This window comes from Ipomoea nil, unplaced genomic scaffold (genome assembly GCF_001879475.1).
Source record: "Ipomoea nil cultivar Tokyo-kokei standard unplaced genomic scaffold, Asagao_1.1 scaffold2480, whole genome shotgun sequence".
Lineage (NCBI taxonomy): Eukaryota > Viridiplantae > Streptophyta > Magnoliopsida > Solanales > Convolvulaceae > Ipomoea > Ipomoea nil.
In genome coordinates, this window is record NW_017618908.1 from 5358611 (window position 1) to 5377959 (window position 19349).

The 19349-nt window shown below is 37.0% G+C and overlaps 2 protein-coding genes across 3 annotated transcripts; one reads left to right on the top strand and one right to left on the bottom strand.

The window, feature by feature from the left end:
• The first annotated feature begins 682 nt into the window (after positions 1-682).
• On the top strand, positions 683-5359 carry LOC109152619 (TRAF-type zinc finger domain-containing protein 1-like). Its single transcript, XM_019300258.1, has 6 exons — positions 683-867; positions 1072-1167; positions 2349-2484; positions 4305-4442; positions 4515-4636; positions 5027-5359. Exons 2-6 carry the CDS (start codon positions 1124-1126, stop codon positions 5181-5183), a joined length of 597 nt encoding a protein of 198 aa, XP_019155803.1. The 5' UTR covers positions 683-867; positions 1072-1123; the 3' UTR covers positions 5184-5359.
• A 1105-nt stretch (positions 5360-6464) lies between these two features.
• On the bottom strand, positions 6465-10642 carry LOC109153340 (pentatricopeptide repeat-containing protein At1g09900). 2 transcript variants are annotated; one of them, XM_019301247.1, is made up of 3 exons: positions 7564-10642; positions 7374-7490; positions 6465-6770 (listed from the first exon to the last, which is right to left on the bottom strand). In XM_019301247.1, exon 1 carries the CDS (start codon positions 10247-10249, stop codon positions 7565-7567), a length of 2685 nt encoding a protein of 894 aa, XP_019156792.1. In that variant the 5' UTR covers positions 10250-10642; the 3' UTR covers positions 6465-6770; positions 7374-7490; position 7564. The 2 variants fall into 2 exon arrangements, with proteins under 2 accessions (XP_019156792.1, XP_019156791.1); XM_019301246.1 differs by having other exon boundaries at positions 7374-7493.
• Positions 10643-19349: the final 8707 nt, after the last annotated feature.

Consider the following 19349-nt stretch of genomic DNA (forward strand, 5'->3'; position numbering starts at 1 on the left):
GGGGGGAAAAGTCCCATTTACAAGCATCATTTACAAGCATCAAACGTTGTATTTATAGACGGCGAAAAGAGACACATGCATCCAAAGGATTGGAATGTGCGACATGTGTCCTCCATGCACTCGGTGGTCACGGAGACTAGGAAGAAGTGCCCACGTGTAGAGAAATGTTTGATGGGAAAATGGCTATCAGGCATGGCGCAAGCGCTACTGTTGATGTTCATCTTTAGGTGCTAAGCACATGAGCTCGAGGCCCCTAGCCGAGCATTCAAATCGAGCCCGAGTACCAAAATAAAGCTAAGAGCATAAGCTCATTAAGCTAATTGGATGCTAATCTTTAGGTCAGATCGATTAAACACTCTCGTTAAGTCGGATCAGATCAGGAAAAGACCTCCGCTATGCGAAGAGTCGAATCCGATCAAGTGCTTAGAACAAAAGGATCGATAATCCGGGGTATATTCCCTATCGGAGATTATAGTGATATATATGTAAATAGATCCACGTGCTCTTAGTAAATATGTTTTCTGATTTTATTACCCAATTCTCTAGTTTTCTATTTTTTAGGAAGAGAATGACCGTATTTCTCAAAAAAAAAAAAAAAAAAGAATGACGAGTTTATAATACGCTTATACGCGCAAAAAGATCCACGTGCCTAATGATTCGTGACTTCATCACTTCCCAATCAATCTTCGACCGACGACCCGCATAATAAATCAAACTACCTCCCGGTCGGTCTTCATTGTGTTGTGGACTCTGTTATCTGTTCGTACTCTCCATTTCAGAGCCTGATAATTCTCCGTCACATTCCATCAATTAGCCCATCGATCGGTAGATCGATTCGAAACAAAGCAAGCAATTCTTCAGTTCTAGGTTATATTTTCTATTCTTCCGATGAACAAAATTCCACGGAGTATTAATTGAATCATAATTGTTAACCTTACTTTTTGAATCAGAATAGTCACAATTGGTTAACCTAATCTCGGCTCGGCTCTCAATCCGTTCAACAACCTCTTGAATTTCCTGCACCGTTTTACTCATCAGTTATAATTCTGATTTTTATCGTTATTATTGCAGATTGCAGGTTTTATTTTATTTTGTTGTTGAGAATTTGTTGTTAAGGCTAATAATGGCTGCAGCTCCTGATCAAGCCACGAGCATCTGTAGTCACTGGTTAGTTCTTTGCCTTTTAAGTTATTGGTCTTTATACTGAAATTTGACTGGTTTTTGTTTTTGTTGTTGTGCGTATGTTTTTTCGGTGAGCCTGATGAAGATCAAGTTAGTTTTATAGGAGTTATAGTTTTCGTGATTTTCTTCTCTAATTTGTTTATCTATGCATATCCTCTTATAAATGCATGCATACACATACACATCATATGCAACTGCACTGCCATAGTGAATTGTGTGTGACAATAGTGAGTTTTTCTTTGCTATTTTTTGTTTTTAATTTATCTTACTATCTTTACTAAGCCTCATGTACTGACCTCTTATTTTATAGTTCTCTTCTACTTTGAAGGGATGAGATTTCAACCTAGTGCTGCAGAAAACTTGCCATGATGCTTTATGTGTGTTGTTTGGCTTTCATATTACTTTTTGGGTTCGGTTGGCATATAGGTTAAGATTAAGACTGTAAACCATATGTGTAATACAATGTTTCTGCAAGATGAATAGATGATTTGAGATGCCAAACTTCTGTCGAGGTGGCAGAAGTAAATGCTTACATCGGTGCAGAATTATATCCACTGTAAACATACCACAGCCCTCCTTTACTTGGGATTGCAAGTGGCTAAGTTAGCAAACTTAGGTGCAGTTAAACAGAGCTGAATGGAGACATAGAAATTTATAAATTCAACCTCAACTAGATTGAGTTAAGACTTAGTCTGCATCAGGTTGGGTAAGTTTATTCAAAACTATGGTTTGGCATGAAAAAAGGTGCATTTTAGGCTTAATGGAAAGTACTTCCAGTTGAATGCTGGAAAGCTGTATCTTTGTGTTCACTCCTCTTATTATCTGTGTGTGATAAGTGAATAATGGGTGCCCATTAATAATGAATTAGTTATTTGAATACTTTGTAATGAGTTAATTATGTCCTCTTTACTGGATATTTCTTTAATTTTTTAAGCCAGAAGTTCATTTCAAATATTGTGTATTGGGAGAGAGGAGAGTAGAAGTATGGAGTTGGCTTAGCATGTTCTTGCTATTAGTAGACTAGATTTTTACAATGTATTTCTGTTGGCTACTCAGCAATAGCTTATTCATTGTTTAATGCTACTGTTTGCTGCACTTTTGGTTGCATCATGCTTTCATCTTGTTTATTCTTGTTTCCCTTGAAACTAACATTGATAAATTTCCAGTGACAGAGCAATTCCTTCTTCAAATCTTGATTTGCATATTGCTCACTGCTCGCGGAATCTAGAAAAATGTAAAATTTGTGGCGACATGGTTCCTAAGATACATGCAGAACACCATTTCTTAAGCACTCATGCTCCAGTAAGTGAAACCCATTTCCTACTTTGAAATGCAGCATGCTTAGCCTTTAGGTAATAATGGATTCTCAATTATTGGTTGGGGGGGGGGGGTGGGGTCAATATAGAATATTTAGCCCCTTAATTAGGAGAGAGCATTGTATTTTCTTGTCTTAATTTATTTGTTGTGCATGTATCAGTAATTCTTCTGGTGTTTGCCTGTGTTCCCATATTGTGAATTGCCTTATTCCAGTTACTTAAACAATTATTGATGTCAAAACATTCATTTATTAGTTATTACATCAATCTGTGAGGATCTGTAGTTGGCATGTCCTTGTATGGAAACCTTACCTGTTTACTCATACTGTCAGTTAGTGACTTAGTGCCTTGGTTGTGGTTCATGATGTTATTATGGGTCCTCAAGTGACCATGCAGCTGCAGCCATCCTACCTGCCACTCTAGTTATTAGTTAATACAAGCCATTCAGCTCATTTAGTCTTGTGGAGGGATTATGAATAGCCACTTATTGGACCCTAGGCCTTTCCCAGCTCTGGAATGTGGATAGCTACCCCTTTAAAACTTAATGGATAAAGTAACGCAGTAGGTAGTATGGACTATTTTATTATGATTTCAAACTTATCAACAAATTGGATCACATGTGATATACTAAATGAATTGTTTTCTAGTTAGATCTGGTGTAAGGATCTTTCACTATGCAAGGTTTAGGGAAGATAAGAAGTAAGTGATTGTAGAGGTTATTTCTAGGGCTTGAACCGGTGATCTAGCGTCAGCCAGTGAGCACTTCACATAAATCACTGATATTTTTGTGGTCTTTTGAGATTGTTAAAATTGTAATAAATTTCTGACTAGTGAGAGTGGAGGCACTTTTATCCTTGAATTTTGTGCCTAATTCTGTCCTTTTTTTAAAAAAATGAAAAAGAAAGAAGAGACATAGCTGCCATTCAAATTGCTATATCCTGTTTTTTGCGGCTTTAGGAATTAGAGGTATCCATAAATTATAATCAGCATAATTCTCTAAAAAAAGAGTTTGGTGCCCTTTGTCAATGTAAAAAAACTAAAGTCCTTTCAGGTGTTATGAAGCATGCAGTAGGCATTAGATACAGTCACCTATTAGAACTCTGGGCTCTGGTTGCAGTATTTGAAGTATGATAATCTACATCATGAATGGTGTATGCAGGTTCTAAGTTCATGTTTATTTTCTAGGTGAACAAAATGGAAGGAGCTTTAAGTCTAGACTGAAGGGCATTCTATTTGTTATTCATTTAATTGTGAAGACCGAAACTTTTGCTGAGGCATCTGTTTTAGGATAGTTTGTAGTTTTAACCAACATCTGAGTTGTATTAAAATGGAAACATCTGTGTGTGTGTATGTATGTTATTTTAAACAATATATTTGTAGCTTTTCAAATATCTGAATTCCCATAGCATACACCAGGGCACAATAGGTTGTTATCCTCTGCATATCAGCATATCTAAATTCATTCCCTTTGGATTTCTTAGATTTACTTGACACAACTATTGATTAAAATCTTACAGATTTTAAAATATGGAAGCAAGTTTCTTGGGGCCTTAATATTATTCTTGATTGTAAATGGTTGGTAACTGTAATTCTGGCCTCATATGGCTGTTTTATTATACTCTAAAATGATTAGTGGCAAAAGTCTCCACCAGGATTAATGAACATTAACTTGATGCCGCCAACATGGGGTTAGGTTTGTAAATGTTTTTATTATAAATGCTTTATTGATGGAAAAAATTGCCCATTCGATCCTTTTTAACCTGTCATGTACTCATGTTTTCAGTTCTGATATTTATATTGATGCAGGTGTCCTGCTCTTTGTGCAGCGAGACAATGGAACGTGAAGTGTTAGCTGTTCACAAGGGTGAAAATTGCCCACAAAGGATCGTTACATGTGAATACTGCGAGTTCCCTTTGCCTGCAGTCGATTTGTTTGAGCATCAGGTAAAATAGTTGCTACTGACTGCAATATTGCATCCAGTTTTAAACAGAGTTAATTCGTCATCAATGTTTCAGGAAGTATGTGGGAACCGTACAGAACTATGCGAACTCTGTAGCAGGTACATTAGACTCCGAGAAAGGGATGTCCACGAGAGCAGATGCAATGGAATAACAGATAATGTTGCAGAAACTTCCCGGTAAAACATTCTCTACTCTAATAGTTCTTTCACCAACCTCTTAGAAAGTGCACAGATCTTATTATTGCAACTCATGGCAATGTTCAATGAGAAAGGAAAGTCCAATAACATTTTACATTCACTAAGCTGGTTTGGAAACCCCAAGTGCAATGAAGCATCTTTGATTTTTGAACAACAAGATGGGTCATAATGGTGTCAACTTTAGCCCTTAATGGTTTAATATTAATTCACTGAACCTATATTTGGGAAACTGGATTTATGCATTTATTTGTAGTTTACATGGATAGTAACTCAGATAGTTTTGGCCAACTTTAAGAAAAAATAACAAAACAAAACAAAAACCATCATAGCTTTGCAGTTTGCACTGATGCTCTAGTGTTATCTGTTTAGGAATGCAAGGGAAGCTGAACAAGATCGCGGTGCTCCAAGATGCCCCAATGAATTTTCCAAGAAGCGACTGCTGTTTACCATTGCAATAACCGGGATTGCCGTTTTGTTAGGGTCACTTTTTTACCCAAAGAAAGCTGAGCACGTTCAAGTACATTAGCAGTATGGATGAGTTAATTTGGCAGTGCTGCCATCTTAGAATTTACCGTGCTACATTGTTGGATGTTTCATGTTTGTACAAGCCAATGTTAAACATTTTCATTTATGAGTTGTTGGACAGAATTGGTGCAAAATTGGAGGTGTTGACGTAATAAACTGCTATTCATAAGTAGATTATGCACTGCTCTTAATTCTTTCGCAAGCTGCTCTAAGGCTGTGTTTGAAAACCCGAAAAATGATCTCTGGAAATCATTTTCCGGGTTTTTGGTGTTTGGCTACACTTGGAAAATCCAGTCAACGGAAAACATTTTCTGTTGACTGGGAAAAATGTGCTCAATTTGGTAGAAAATGACTTCCGCCAAATTTGGGCGGAAGTCACTTTCCTCCCTTTGCTATTTTTTTTTTTTTTTAAGTTTCTGGCGGAACTGGTTTCCGCCAGAAATTATGGCCTTGGGTTCCGCCGGAAACTATTTTTTTTTTTTTTTTTGTTTAAAACATTTAAAATTTATTTTTTATTCTAAATAAAATAATTAAAAAAAATATTTAATTATACCATTTTACTCATTTTTCAGAAAATGAACCAAAAACACCAAAATAGTTTTTCGAATGCAATCAAACACTAAATAAGAAAAATATTTTTTAGAAAATGATTCATTTTCCAGAAATCATTTTCTTGCTTTCTAAATGGATCCTAAATTACCGTGAATAATGCTTGGAAGAATCATTTACTATTGTATGAAACTCATTTTATGATTATTAATTAACACCCTTTTATTTAGTTTATTACTAAGGTATCTTATAGCATCTTCGTTTTTTTTTTTTAATTAATAAAGCTTTTATTAGAATCCAACATTCCATGGTAACATCCACTATTTAATTCATCTTTTAAAACTCATAAAAACAAAGCAACAGTCATATTATTATACCTTGATTTATGTCCTTGCCGCAATAACTTATGCTATATCTTTTTCTATTATTATTACCATGCAAATGAATACACTATATCTTTTCTTATATATTCTTCAATGGTAATAAGTTTTATTTCATTCAACTTTTAATTAAATATTACTATAATTATATTTACATATCTAAAAAATTTTATTTAATAAATATTAAAATATAATTGACTTTATCAACTATGAATTCTACAATTATAAATTTTAAAATAAAATTATACTATAATTTTTTAAAAAATATATATTTTTTAATATAATTAAAATTTTAACATTAGTATTAATATTGACGCGACATATTTTTACGCATCACGCATATAAAATACTAGTTTTTATAATAAATTCAAATAGCTTGAGCTCAATAAAGCTCGAATTTCAATTTCTTAAAAATAAAGCCGAGTTTCAAGTTTTGACTATTCTCGACTCAATTACACACCTAAGCAAGCCCATTACAGGGTAAAATTATTATCATCAACTTCATACAAATCAGTAAACAGATACACCACCCTCCCCCTCTCTCTCAAACACTTGATAAACTGGTCTTTTACCTTGCAAGTAGCAAAATTCTCACATTCTTTCTCATGTTGCACTTTCTTTAGATTGGATGTCTACTCCAATGAATGATGAGATTCAACCTGAAACAGGGGAAAAAGAATGCACTACTCTAATCAAACACCAAGTAAGTCTAGCTGGGTAATATAATTACCAGAGAAAATGGTCAAATAGGCTCGTGAACTTTAAAAAATTGCAATTAAACACTCTACCTTGTCATTTTGGTGCATAGGAGCCTAATAGCAAGTTATCCACCTGGAATAACCGGTCATTAGGATTCTGGGGACCGGTCGTTGGTCACCTTTGTCACTAAAGAAGGCGACTGGTGGTAGGCAAATGGTTGCCAGTCGCCTTGAAAAAGAAAAAGGCAACCAGCCGGTCGCCTTCTTAGTCAATCGGAGGAAGGCGACCATTGGCCACCTTTTTCGGTGAACGACGGCGACCTTGTTATCAATGGCGGTTATCACAGGTTATAGGTTACCGGAAAACAAGGCTTATTTTACCGGTTTTAATAAGTTGGAGTGTTTAATTATAACTTTTTTAAAGTTCAGGGCCTAATTGCTTTGTCGTATAAAGTTCAGGAGCTTATTTGACTCTTTTCCCTTATTAAAGTTTGTAAATTTCAACAGAATATCTATCTCATAGATGGCACAATACAGAAACAATTTGAAAGACTCAAACTTTACCTCACAAGTGAGCACACAGCCGCTTTGATATCTGGTAAAAACGGCCAGTTTAAAGCGGGACCAAGTTCAAGCGCCAAGTAAAGTTCTATTCTCGTTAATTGCGTCCCTTGCTTGTCACTTCTGTAGAGATAGATTGTCAAATTTATCAGCAGAGTAATGAAACGGGAAAGCTCAAAAAGGTTAAATTCACCTCAAGTCAATTGCTGCTGCTGATGTTTAGGCAAAACGTGGCCACGTTCCACTAAAAGCATCATAAGCTTGTTTGCCTCGTGTGATTTCCCATCTAACGTCAACTTCTCCTTCACTATTTCACACAGCTTTAAATCGGGAACCAGATTCCGACTGAGCATTCGACAGACAACCTTAAACGAGAGCAAAGGGTTTCCGTTTTTCAGATAACTCTCGATAAGAATGTGGCCACGTTCCACTAAAAGCATCATAAGCTTGTCTGCCTCGCATGCTTTCCCGTCTAACATCAACTTCTCGTTCACTATTTCACACAGCTTTAAGTCGGGAACCAGATTCCGCTTGACCATTCGACAGGCAACCCTATACGAGAGCAAAGGGTTTCCTTTTCTCAAATAACTCTCGATAAGAACGTGGCAGGTATTGGCATCGGTTCTTGAAGCAGTCCGGAGAATTTTGCCCAGAAGCTTATAAGCCTCGTCGGGATTTCCGAAACTGCACAGCTTTTCGATGACTTGGTTGTACACAGTCCGGCACTCTTGTCTCGACAACATCTTCTCTAACAACTTCAATAGATCCTCGACCCGACCCTGCCGACAAAAATGATGGATTATTGTACGATATGTCACTTGAGTAGGAACCAAACCCTCGTGGAGCAGTTTCTTGGTCATTTCGATTGCCTCTTCAATCCTACCGTTCTTCCCTAATGCACCTATTAGTGTCGTATACGTGACAACGTCCGGATGTTTGTTAATCAAATACATGTCATCGAGAACGGAAAGAGCAGAACCCAAATCGTTTTTTAAACAGAAACCGTGAATTACAGTAGTAAAGTTTACGACATTAATGGCACACCCTTTTCTCAGACACTCTTCCAGAAACTTCTTTGCCTCGACCGTTCTCTCCTCCCTACAAAGATCTTGAATAAGTCGGTTAATTTCGACTGGAGAAGGGAAAAACCCCTTTCCAATCATTTCCCTGACTATATTACACGCCTCCAGGAGCTTTCCTTCCCTACGAAAGCCATGCATCACAACACAATACGTCACAGCATTCGGCCTCCACCACCCATCCTCACTCATATTCATCGTCTCTCTTGCTTCCGAAGATCTCCCCGTTCGACAAAGCCCATTCAAAAGGGCCGTGTATGATACCGTGTTTGGCTTGCAACCCTGTTTGTACATCTGCTGGAGTAGCTTTTTCCCTTGATCGACCTCTCCTATCGAGCAAAATCCATCCACGACAGCAGTGTAAGTCACCACATCGGGAACACATCCATTGGCAATCATTTCATTAACGAGCTCTTTCGCCCTATCCATCCTCCCCGCCTTACAGAACGAGTTTATTACTGTACTGTATCCAACTTTGTCAATACCGAACCCTCGGGCTTCCCCTTCCCTTAAAAAGATTAACGCTTCATCTGGGTGGCCATGCTTCGAGAGCATATGTACAAGAGTATTATAAGTAACCTGATCAGGGTACAAATCATTATCTTTCGTCATCTTCTCCATTAACTCTTTTACTTCATCCACTCTTTTCTCCTTACACAAAAATCCCATTACTGTGTAGTAACTCACTTTGTCCGGGGGACAACCTTTATATGGCATCTGTGCAATAAGCTCGAGTGCATCTTCGACTCGATGGACATCACAGTACCCCTTGATTAAGCAATTATACGAGACAACATCGGGTGTAATTCCAACTACTTGCATACGTTCCAAAAACCTCAACGCCTTCTCCAACTTATTCCCCTTCACCAAAACATAAATTGCAGTATTACATATTCCCAAATCTAGCCCAACTCCCGCTTTCTGCATCAAAGTAAGAACCTGCAATGCTTTCCTCGTATTTCCAGCACGACTAAAAGAAACCATCAGAAAACCAAAAGCTTCGGGCTGGAGTTCGATTCTTCTCCGTGCCATGAGGCGGAGAACACGTTTAGCTCCTTGGCACAACTTAGTCTTGCTTAGAACTCGAAGCATCTCATAATACACAACCGGATCATGCCTATACCTCCATTGCCAGTCCGCCCAATAAAAGAACATTAAGGCGACCCTTTCATCAGATTGAGACCTTAATACCGCACAAACTTGCAGAGGTTTCAAGCTTTTTAGTAAGTGCCTTAGTTCCCCCTCGAGCTTTGGAGTCCACGATGCTCTCAAATCAATTAACCTACATATTTCTTTTACCAAAGGGTGTCTCATTTCATCCTCCACCCACTCAGTTTTCACTTTACACCAATTACTTCGCTTTTGATTCCGATCAAATGAATCCAAAATTTTAAAATCCTCACCATTGTCATCACCATCACTCTCCCCTCCATCTTCCTTTCCCGACTCTTCACACTCATCCAAATCATCAAATTTACAGCTTTCCCTATCCTCTCTATCACTATAACATGTGTCTGAAAAGCTTAAGCTCCCATACTCTCTACACCCCACTTCTTCACTTGCAACATCCATATTTCTAATATCACCAAAATGTGAACTTTCTGCATATTTCCCACAAGAACCTTCCAAATATGGTCTGGACTTGAAGGTTTGGGATGAGAAAAATGCAAATGATACATTATAAACAAGAGGGTATTGGGAAAAACGAAACCTTGATTCGCATTTTGTGGTTATACTAGAAAACTGTACATAATGATGAATATATGAATGAAACCTCGAGTTTTGGGGCTTGAAGAACATCTCAGTAGGTTCGACTGAATTGATAGTTTAGCATATTCCTGTTTCCCAAATTTAAAAAATAAAAAATCAAAAAATTGCAAGTTTCCGGGAGCTTACGATTCAGTTACGATCGAAAAAGATGGTTGCCGGATAAGGATTTCAATCGTAGAAAAGCTTGCAAGGGTTCGTGGGCTATCTGATGAGCGACCCCTACCCGCCGAATAAAAATCACCTCGATTTCGTGCCTCCTTTGACTAAACTTTTCAAAGACGTTTTCTTGACTATAGAAGAAAACGAATAGATTCTGAGGAGCTTATGCGGAGAGGATGCCATAATAGAGTATTTGCCATTTGCGAGCTTCAGAAGAGAAGAGAAGAGAAGAGTGCCCTGGGCTTAGTCACATTGGTTCGTAGTCTAAACTTTGTCACAGTGGTTCACACTTCATTGTAAAATGGTCAATATTTATATTTTTAAAAATAACTAATAAAATTTTACTAATTAAAACATATATGAAATTAAATTTATTTATTATATTAATTCAATATATAATGTTTACACGAAAACAACGTTTTTGTCTCTCAATTATTTTACTTTTAAAAATTTAACTCATATCAATTGATTTTAACACACTTAATATGCTACTCATACGATACATGAAATGAATATTAGGCAATTTTATAATATACTATACAAATTAATGTGCATGTTCACCATAAGATAATTTCTTGTTTGCAGTCAATTGCTTTAGCACATTATGTATAATTTTATATATGATTTTATTTTCTAATTGAAATGATTTATAAAAATGTTTTTTTATAACTCATTTCAATTAGAAAATAAAATCTTTACGTAATGTTTTTAAATTTCATATCATGTAGGCCATAGTGAACCATTTGTTTAGCAAATGTTTTCAAAACTTTAAACTACAAATATAATGTCTATATAATGACAAAAATAATTAAGACTTCACAAATTCATTGCACTTTCAGACACAGAAGGGATCTGAGAAGTCTTTAAGCCACAATTAAGACTTCAAAATTGATGCAATTCTTTGACCAATTTTTTTTTTTTTTAAATAACAAAATCTTAAGTATCTATGTCTATAAATAAGGTAATCACTAAATAGTTGGCATATATATAATCCAAAGAAGCACATACACGTACATACCTTCTTTTGTATTACAAAGTGGTATCAGAGCTTAAATTGTGAAATCTTGGACATAAGAGAAACATAATTGAATCTTTGAAGTCTATGTTTTTTTTTTTGAGTCAACTAGTCAATCTTATTTCTTAACCTTGCATTGGTGCTGCTCACCAGGGATGACATGCTTGAACAGATATACGTAAGTTTTGATTTACAATGAAACATTTTATAAGTGTCTAGGATAGGATAGTCTTATGCCCCCCACATTTCCTACTCAGCCCTAACTTTTGTCTTTGCCCTCGAGGTGTAGGCTTCAGGTGGGTTTTTTGGAATTCTTGAAATTTGTTCTTGTGTATACGCAGAACATCCAGACTTTCAAAATCTTTGTGGCAATGACTGCATTTGAATAGAATTGGCTTATCACTTTCACCCATTATAAGAGAGACGATAATCGATGACCATCCTGGGAGTGAGAACGGCGTCTGGTGGCTGTCGATTGCGATTCCCAAGCGGCTGATGATTGCCAATTGCGATGGAAGATCAACTTGGAAGGAGAGGGTCTTAGTTGCCGGTGAGAACGACGCCTGGTGGCTAACGATTGTGATTCCCCAGGTGGCTGACAATTTGATCTAAGGATTGAGAACGGCGGCTGACGGGAAGATGCTGATTGCCAATTGCGATGGAAGATCAACTTGGAAGGGGAGGGTCTCATACAACTGCGAAGCCTAGGTTACGTTACAAAATCTTGGGCATAGAAAATAAAATTGGTTACACTCTCATACAAAGTGGTTGGTATCATAGCAGTATGAACCTTAGGTATTAGGGTTTAGGGTTTAGGGGTTAGGCTTTAAGGTTTAGTCTTTAAAGTTTATGGTTTTTTAGCCCTGTAATAATAAAATCTTTATACTGTAATAATACCAAGAAGGTCCTATGTTTTTTTTCATGCCAAATGATGCTGAGAGTTGAATTTATGAATTCTAACACCAGAAGTTGCACTCTAAATGGGGTGTATATTCCTAGGTTAGCATGCCGCCTATACGGTGTATATTCCTAGGTTAGCATGCCGCCTATACCCCTCTGCATTTCAACTAAACATAAAAGAACCTAACATGTGAAAATGCTTTGTACTCCCTGATAATTGATCAGGAGGTATCTCTGGTGCTAGTCTTTGGTACATGATCAGAAATCTCTAGTGTTGGTGCTTGATCAGATACTATATCTCTGATGCTACTGATGTTGTCTCTAATCCGTTGCATAATCACCACCAGTGCTCTCATTACATCTTTCAAAGCCATGTTTTTCTCCTGTTCCATCTTGATAATCTCTTTCGTTGTTTGCAAATCAATCATGAGATTTTTCTTTTGAGCCTTCGTTTTCTTGCGCTTGATAGGCACTAGGCTTAAAGAAACACAATGTGCAGTTCAGTGTTGCTCCAGACTTTCTATCAGCTTGCGCTTAGAAGCGATCATATCATAGCACCCGTAAATTCAATATCTTTATTCAGACGATGGATATTTCTCAGGAAACCTTCACGAGTAACACTCTCTGCCATAGTATCAGAGCACCATCATCAACACCGATCAATCATCAAGATCCAAAGTTTAGTACAACAGAACAATGCGAATTTAGGGTTTAGGGTCTAGGGTTAAGAGTTTAGTTTTTTTTTTTTAAAACATAAAAAATAAATTTTTAGCTATACCTACTACAATGTACATTTTCTTTTAACCATAATTCGGCGATAAATATCAGTTTTGACTTTATCAGAATTCACCGCCAAATATCAGTTTGGACATTGTATACAAATACGGATAATCCAAGACTCATCTGCGACTTTACCAGAGCTCGATTGAGGAATTATCGAGAGCTTAGTTTATGAAATCTTGGGTTAAATACGGGGGGTCCACTTTGTGTTACAAAGGAGTATCAAAACTTAGTTTGCGAAATCTTGGGCATAGAAAATATAATTGAATAGGCTCTGATATAGAGTGATATCAGAGCTTAGGTTGTGAAAATCTTGGGCATATGAATTAAAATTGGTTAGACTATGACACAAAGTGGTTTAAAAAGCTTAGATTGCGAAATCTTGGGCAATAGAAACAAAATTGCATAGGCTTTAATACAAAGTGGTATCAGAGCAGTTCTTAGTCAATCTGTTTCTATTGTTGTTGTAATTGATAGTTTAATTTGAAAAAATATAATTTCACATGTTTTACATATTTCAGCCACTATGCCTGGATTTGACATCACTAATGCTCACATGCGTGATTCATTTTGGTCTTCTCGAAGATCGAATCATGTTATTTTAGACCTGGAGGTTAATGAGATTGTCACGATTGGCTGAGGAGTTACGGATGTTTTTGTACAAAGCCCTCATGAACGTGATCTCATCACTATTTTTCACCACGTGAATGCAGGCATTGTAACACCCCGATTTTTGGGATAAAAATAAGGCAATTAAAGCTTAGGAATAAAGATAAATCTAATCATCAAATCGGAAATGTAAATATAAATCAAAATCCAAATACATGTGACAACGGGGCATACCCCTGATTATTACATAAAAAGCATAAATAATTACAGAGAAATCACACATACATCCCATGCACTTTATTCTCCACAGAAATGCACTGAAGGCGAAAAAACCATTACAAGCAGACTCGAACTCTAGCTAGATGTCCTAATGCACGCCCAAACTACCACTGCACCACACTCAATTTTCAGAACTAAAGCTCAACAAATTAAACATGATACCAGCAGCAAATTGTCTACAAACGGGTGGGTGAATTAATAAAAATTCTCCGCCATTAGAGAAAGTCAAACCCACGTCTTGCGACTCTCTATCCAACCTCTCATTCCATCTAGCCATTAAGTCCACCTTACAAAAATCATGTATCAGAAAATTCTTAACCCCTAATGACAAGAATCAGGTCAGCCCACCAACACGCGGGTCGACCCGGTCTCATCTCCATAATCCATGCACGTCCAGCGTGCACCTCCCAACTTCAGCGATAATCCAAAGTGCGATGTCTCCTCCATAATTAACGGAATCATAATCTACCAAACCGCGTACAGAGAATACAATCTCATAAATCACGCATGTCCAGATTCATCCCCCTTTCTATACCGAGGCCAGCGACAGTCAACCATCGGAATACCACCGCCAGCCACGGACGTCCACCGGAGAGCATCCAGAGCAAGTCACCGGAAAATCCATCTCATCAGTAAACACCTATCGGAAAGCTAGAACTGACGGCCAGAACCCCTCCCGATCCCATCCACCACCTCTGCGCTCACCCAAACATGGACAACAACTCACCAACATGGCCGGAAAAATCTATAACCATCGGATAGACACTGGATTCATCCAAAATCATCTCCAAAACAGTTAACCTCCAGTCACCATATTAGATCATCCACATACAGGGTCAAGCAAAAAGTGGCGACATCACCAGGCGTGAAACAGCCGCCGGAAAAGCCTCCTAATGCCATAAAACATAAACCTGAGAGTTACCTCACATGGAGCCCCATCGGAAAAGGACGTGGACCATCGGAGAAGAAATCTAATCATTGAAGTAGGAAAAGTTGCGGAAGCTAAACAGTTAACTGGGGAATGTTATGCACAGGCCAAAACATCTATCTAACTCAAACAGTACAAGTACTCAATGTCTAAACAGTCTGATAAGCACTATTTTTATATTTAATTTAGATTGATTCTTATAATAAATTAGTTTTATTTATTTAGTATTATATTTATTTTGAACTTTATTTTATATTTTGTAATAATATAATAATTATTTAAATAAATAAGCTTAAAAATTAATTTGGTTCATTAGGAAAAGACAAATTACATTTGTTATTTATAAGAGTTGGGCTCTTTATTTTTCCTATTTATTTTGACCCAATAAAAGTTAGTCCGTATTTGTTTATTTTATTGTAAAGCCTAACTTTAACTTTTGTCTCCTTTGATGCCTTTTCCCTAAATTAAATTGGCAGTTCAAAGTTAACTTTTTATGTAGAATTAAGCAGTGGGCCAGCGAGTGGAGACTTCATCTTCGAGCAATTCTCGTGTGACCGCAGCGACACGAACGGCTTCTGCGATTGCTATAAAGAAGACTTCATCCACGAACTGCTGCAACGTAACGTACTATTTGGTCGGCCACCGCGAAGATTTCATCTACGACAACTATGTGCGGGCAAATTCAATTGAAGCCAAGAGTGTATGGAGCTTACTCTGTTAATTATCTCTAGTTAGAAAAATAAATATTATTTATTTTTCAGATTTTGTGTGGTTGAAGAAATTGAATTAATTTGTGGATGTTAGGGAAATTAGGATTATTTTTAGCAGATTAGGGAGCTAGAATTAGTATAAATAAGGCTGGATTTTTCAATAGAGGGAAGTCAGTTTTATTCAGAATATAATTTTATTTTACTGTAAACACTCCTGCAATGTACTGCTGAGTTTGAATTTGAATTTTCCAATTCAAGGATTATTGAAGTTTGATTCTCAAAGACCAGTGAGATTTATTTAGCTTAATTTTATTCTCTGAACTCTTTATTATTTATATATCTCCTGTTATATGAGTTTTAATTATTGCTTGATTAATTGTTGCAAAAGGGCCCTTTGTTCAATTGTCAAGGTATTAAATTGCTATTTAGAACTTTGAATCCGTAATTGTTTAAGTGTTCTAAAGCTAGTAGCAAATAACATAGTTGATTATAAATAGATTTTCAATCTTATGTTATGGAGATGTATAATCTAGTTTAAATAGACCGAGCTTGCGAGTCTGTTGGTTAGAATTGGTAGTCTTTCTAATTCTTTTAATGCTGTTAGTAAATTAAATCCTAAGAGCTTGTTTAGGGTTGTTTATTAGCTAGGGAAGTAATCAAAGAGCTTGTTTTGATTATCGACAAAGTAAGGAAAGATAGGTTATTAGAGCTTGTTTAACCATAACCAATTTGGTAAAGAGTGAAGTAATTATTTCTTGAAAATCAATGATCTGTCTTGTCAGAATTAGATTGATATTATTCCTTGAGTTGGATACTAGTTGCTATTGATTATTATAATTATTATTTGATATTTGATATTATTTGCATTTTTATTGTCGCTATTTAATTTACAATTCTCGTCTCATTCTTTGTTAAGTCTTTTGGTATGAAATTTAATCGAACCAATCTCTGCGGGTACGACCTTACTCATCACTATTGCAAATTATAGAGTAAGTAATTTATTATTTGTTGGTTTCGACACCCATCAAATTTTTGGCGCCATTGCCGGGGATTGGTGTCAAATAGATTATTTTTATGCCACGTTCTTCTCGTACATGTCAATTGCAATACGATCCTGAGATCGAGAAGACTGCTAAAAGGTTGAGAAAAGAAACTAAATTGCGCAAAAATCAATCCCTGTCATCAACATCCCTTCAATCAAATACCACAACTGAATCAACTGCCTCTTGTTGCAATCCCGAAGTAGAGCAAGCAATGGCCGAAGAACAAAGGACCTTGCGGGAGCTTTCGACACCCATCACAGTCACGGCTCACAAGCCAAACCAACTAAGCTAAGGGAGGGAAGTAAGGCTAGTCTAACGACGACTTCAATCTAGCGCGCTCGGAGTCAAACTATTCTGTACCTGAAAAACATTAAGGTGTAGCAACCGTTAGCGAAAATGCTAAGTAACCTACTCCAACACGTTAAGTACCATATAATATAGTTTATAAGAAAAATCACTTTTGAGACTTAGGAATACATAAATATAGTCTTAGCAACACTAGCTTAAAAATAAGAGATAGACACATCATTTGACTCATCAAGAGATTTAATCAATCATACCGACCAACAACGATTAAACCATGAAATCAATACAAAGAGACAATGATATAGATTTGACAATAATCAACGGTGGGAAAATCAAGCATCAATCAAGAGATCATAAGTAAAGATATGCTCGCAAGCAAAAGAATTCAAGAATCACAATCAATGACCAAGTTCCACGTTCCAACCTTATACCGAGTTTCAACCTTTACACCACTTCATCCTTATATCAGTTACAACCTTTACCTCCAGGCCACCCTGTACAACCAATCCAACCTTATCCCTCTGTGGAGACTTAGCTCCTCCGCCTGCTTTTCCACCGGCTTTTCATTATTCATATAACATATCACATGATAGTTTACCGCTAATCATGTTGAGCAAAGCTCATATCCGCCAACTTTTAATCATAAACACATAGTCACATAATCATTGGCATAGACAATTGAGGCTCATCATTAGCCCGGATGAAGGAATAATCATTACAAGGTACAATATTTGTACAAGTCTACAGTGGTTAGTTCCATCAAAGGAATTCAAGAAGAAACATGAAGGAGACATTTCCAACGTAACCCACAATAATGAAAGACTTCAACTCAAGAGACCACAATGATTAGTAAACACAAGTTACCAATCTTCATCAAGAATAGGCATGAACATTACAAGGAAAACACATACTAGTACCAACGAACAACGTAGCTAGCATGCAATTCAATCAAGATAATCATAAAGCTCATACGAACATCATAGACTTCACATCAATCTAACGAATCACAAAATTGGATTATAATTACGATTCAAGACTCACAAGTCCTATCATGGGTACTTAAGACATCGTTCTAGACTTACGAAACATCAATCAAGACATACAAGTGCACAACGGGTCAACAAAACGAAGGCCAAAATACAACGTACTAGTGGGCGGTACGGTGGGTGGAAGACCACCCGCCACACTACCCGCCACTGTACCAGTGGGTGGTGCCACAGGTGGTCAACCACCCGTGCACCCCCCGCCACCAACACTACCCGTACCAGTGGGTGGACTGACGTGTGGCACACTGCCCGCCGGTCTACACGCGGGTACCAAATCCTGAGAGAAAATCTCACTTTGGGAAAATTGTCAAAATGCTCAAGTTCAAGTCCAAAACACCTCAAAACTCATACTCATCAGCAAAGGAACTTGAACACATAGAATAGCTCAAAGGATAGCATCAAAGGACCCTACATACAAACTCTAACATGGCATAAACACAAAAATATGCTCAAAATCACTCAATAGCATCAAGAATGTCAAAAAATCATCATAGCAAGTATAAAATAGATTTTGTAGGACATGAGTTACCTTTGTAGCCTAAACAACACTTCCTCAAACTCCTAAGATTCTCCTTCATGGTCTTCTTTCACAAGATCTTCCAAAAACAAATCAAAACCCCAAACAAAACAAGCAAATCTTAGATAAAGGTGATGAAAAACTAAGTAACAACACTAATAAAGCCTAGGACTTACCTTTCCTAAGGTTGTAGAGGTGGAAAGGTTGAATCTTGGAGATTTTCCTTTGCAAGGTTGGGAGGGTTTTAGGTTAGCTTGGAGAGGAAGCTAAAGTGTAGAGAGAAGTAGAGAAACTGAAATGGTTGAAATTCTTTTGGTTAGGGTAGGGTTTCTAAGGAAAAATCTGAAAAGTTAAAAAGGGGGGTCCCTTATTAATTTTTAAAGGCTAAGAAGGTTTTGTTTGGGATAGATAATACAAGGTTCAATGCAACTAAGTCAAGGTCCAACCCTCTGACCATATTAATAGATTAAGAAATTTGGATCAACTTGATTCCCTTAATTGCATTTAATGGGAATTGTGAATTAATTAAGTAATTAATTAATTCGGACTTTAAGGAAATAAATTCCCGGGGTGTCACAGGTCCTCTTAGTAGCAATAATGAGTTTGCAATGGTAGGGGTGGATGAGGATGAGAGGAGACGCCGGTCGTTGTGGATCTGCTTGACCTTGTGGACATGTTCCCCTCCTGGATGGCCTCCCCTTTGTGGACCTAGTAAACCTGCCCCCGTTCGTCAACCCTCCCCTTGAGGAGCTGCCTGCCTTCGTTGTCCGCTTTTGTCACCTAAAGTTTTCACATATTGAAAGTTTTATTTTAAATTTGAACAACAATTGTATCTAAA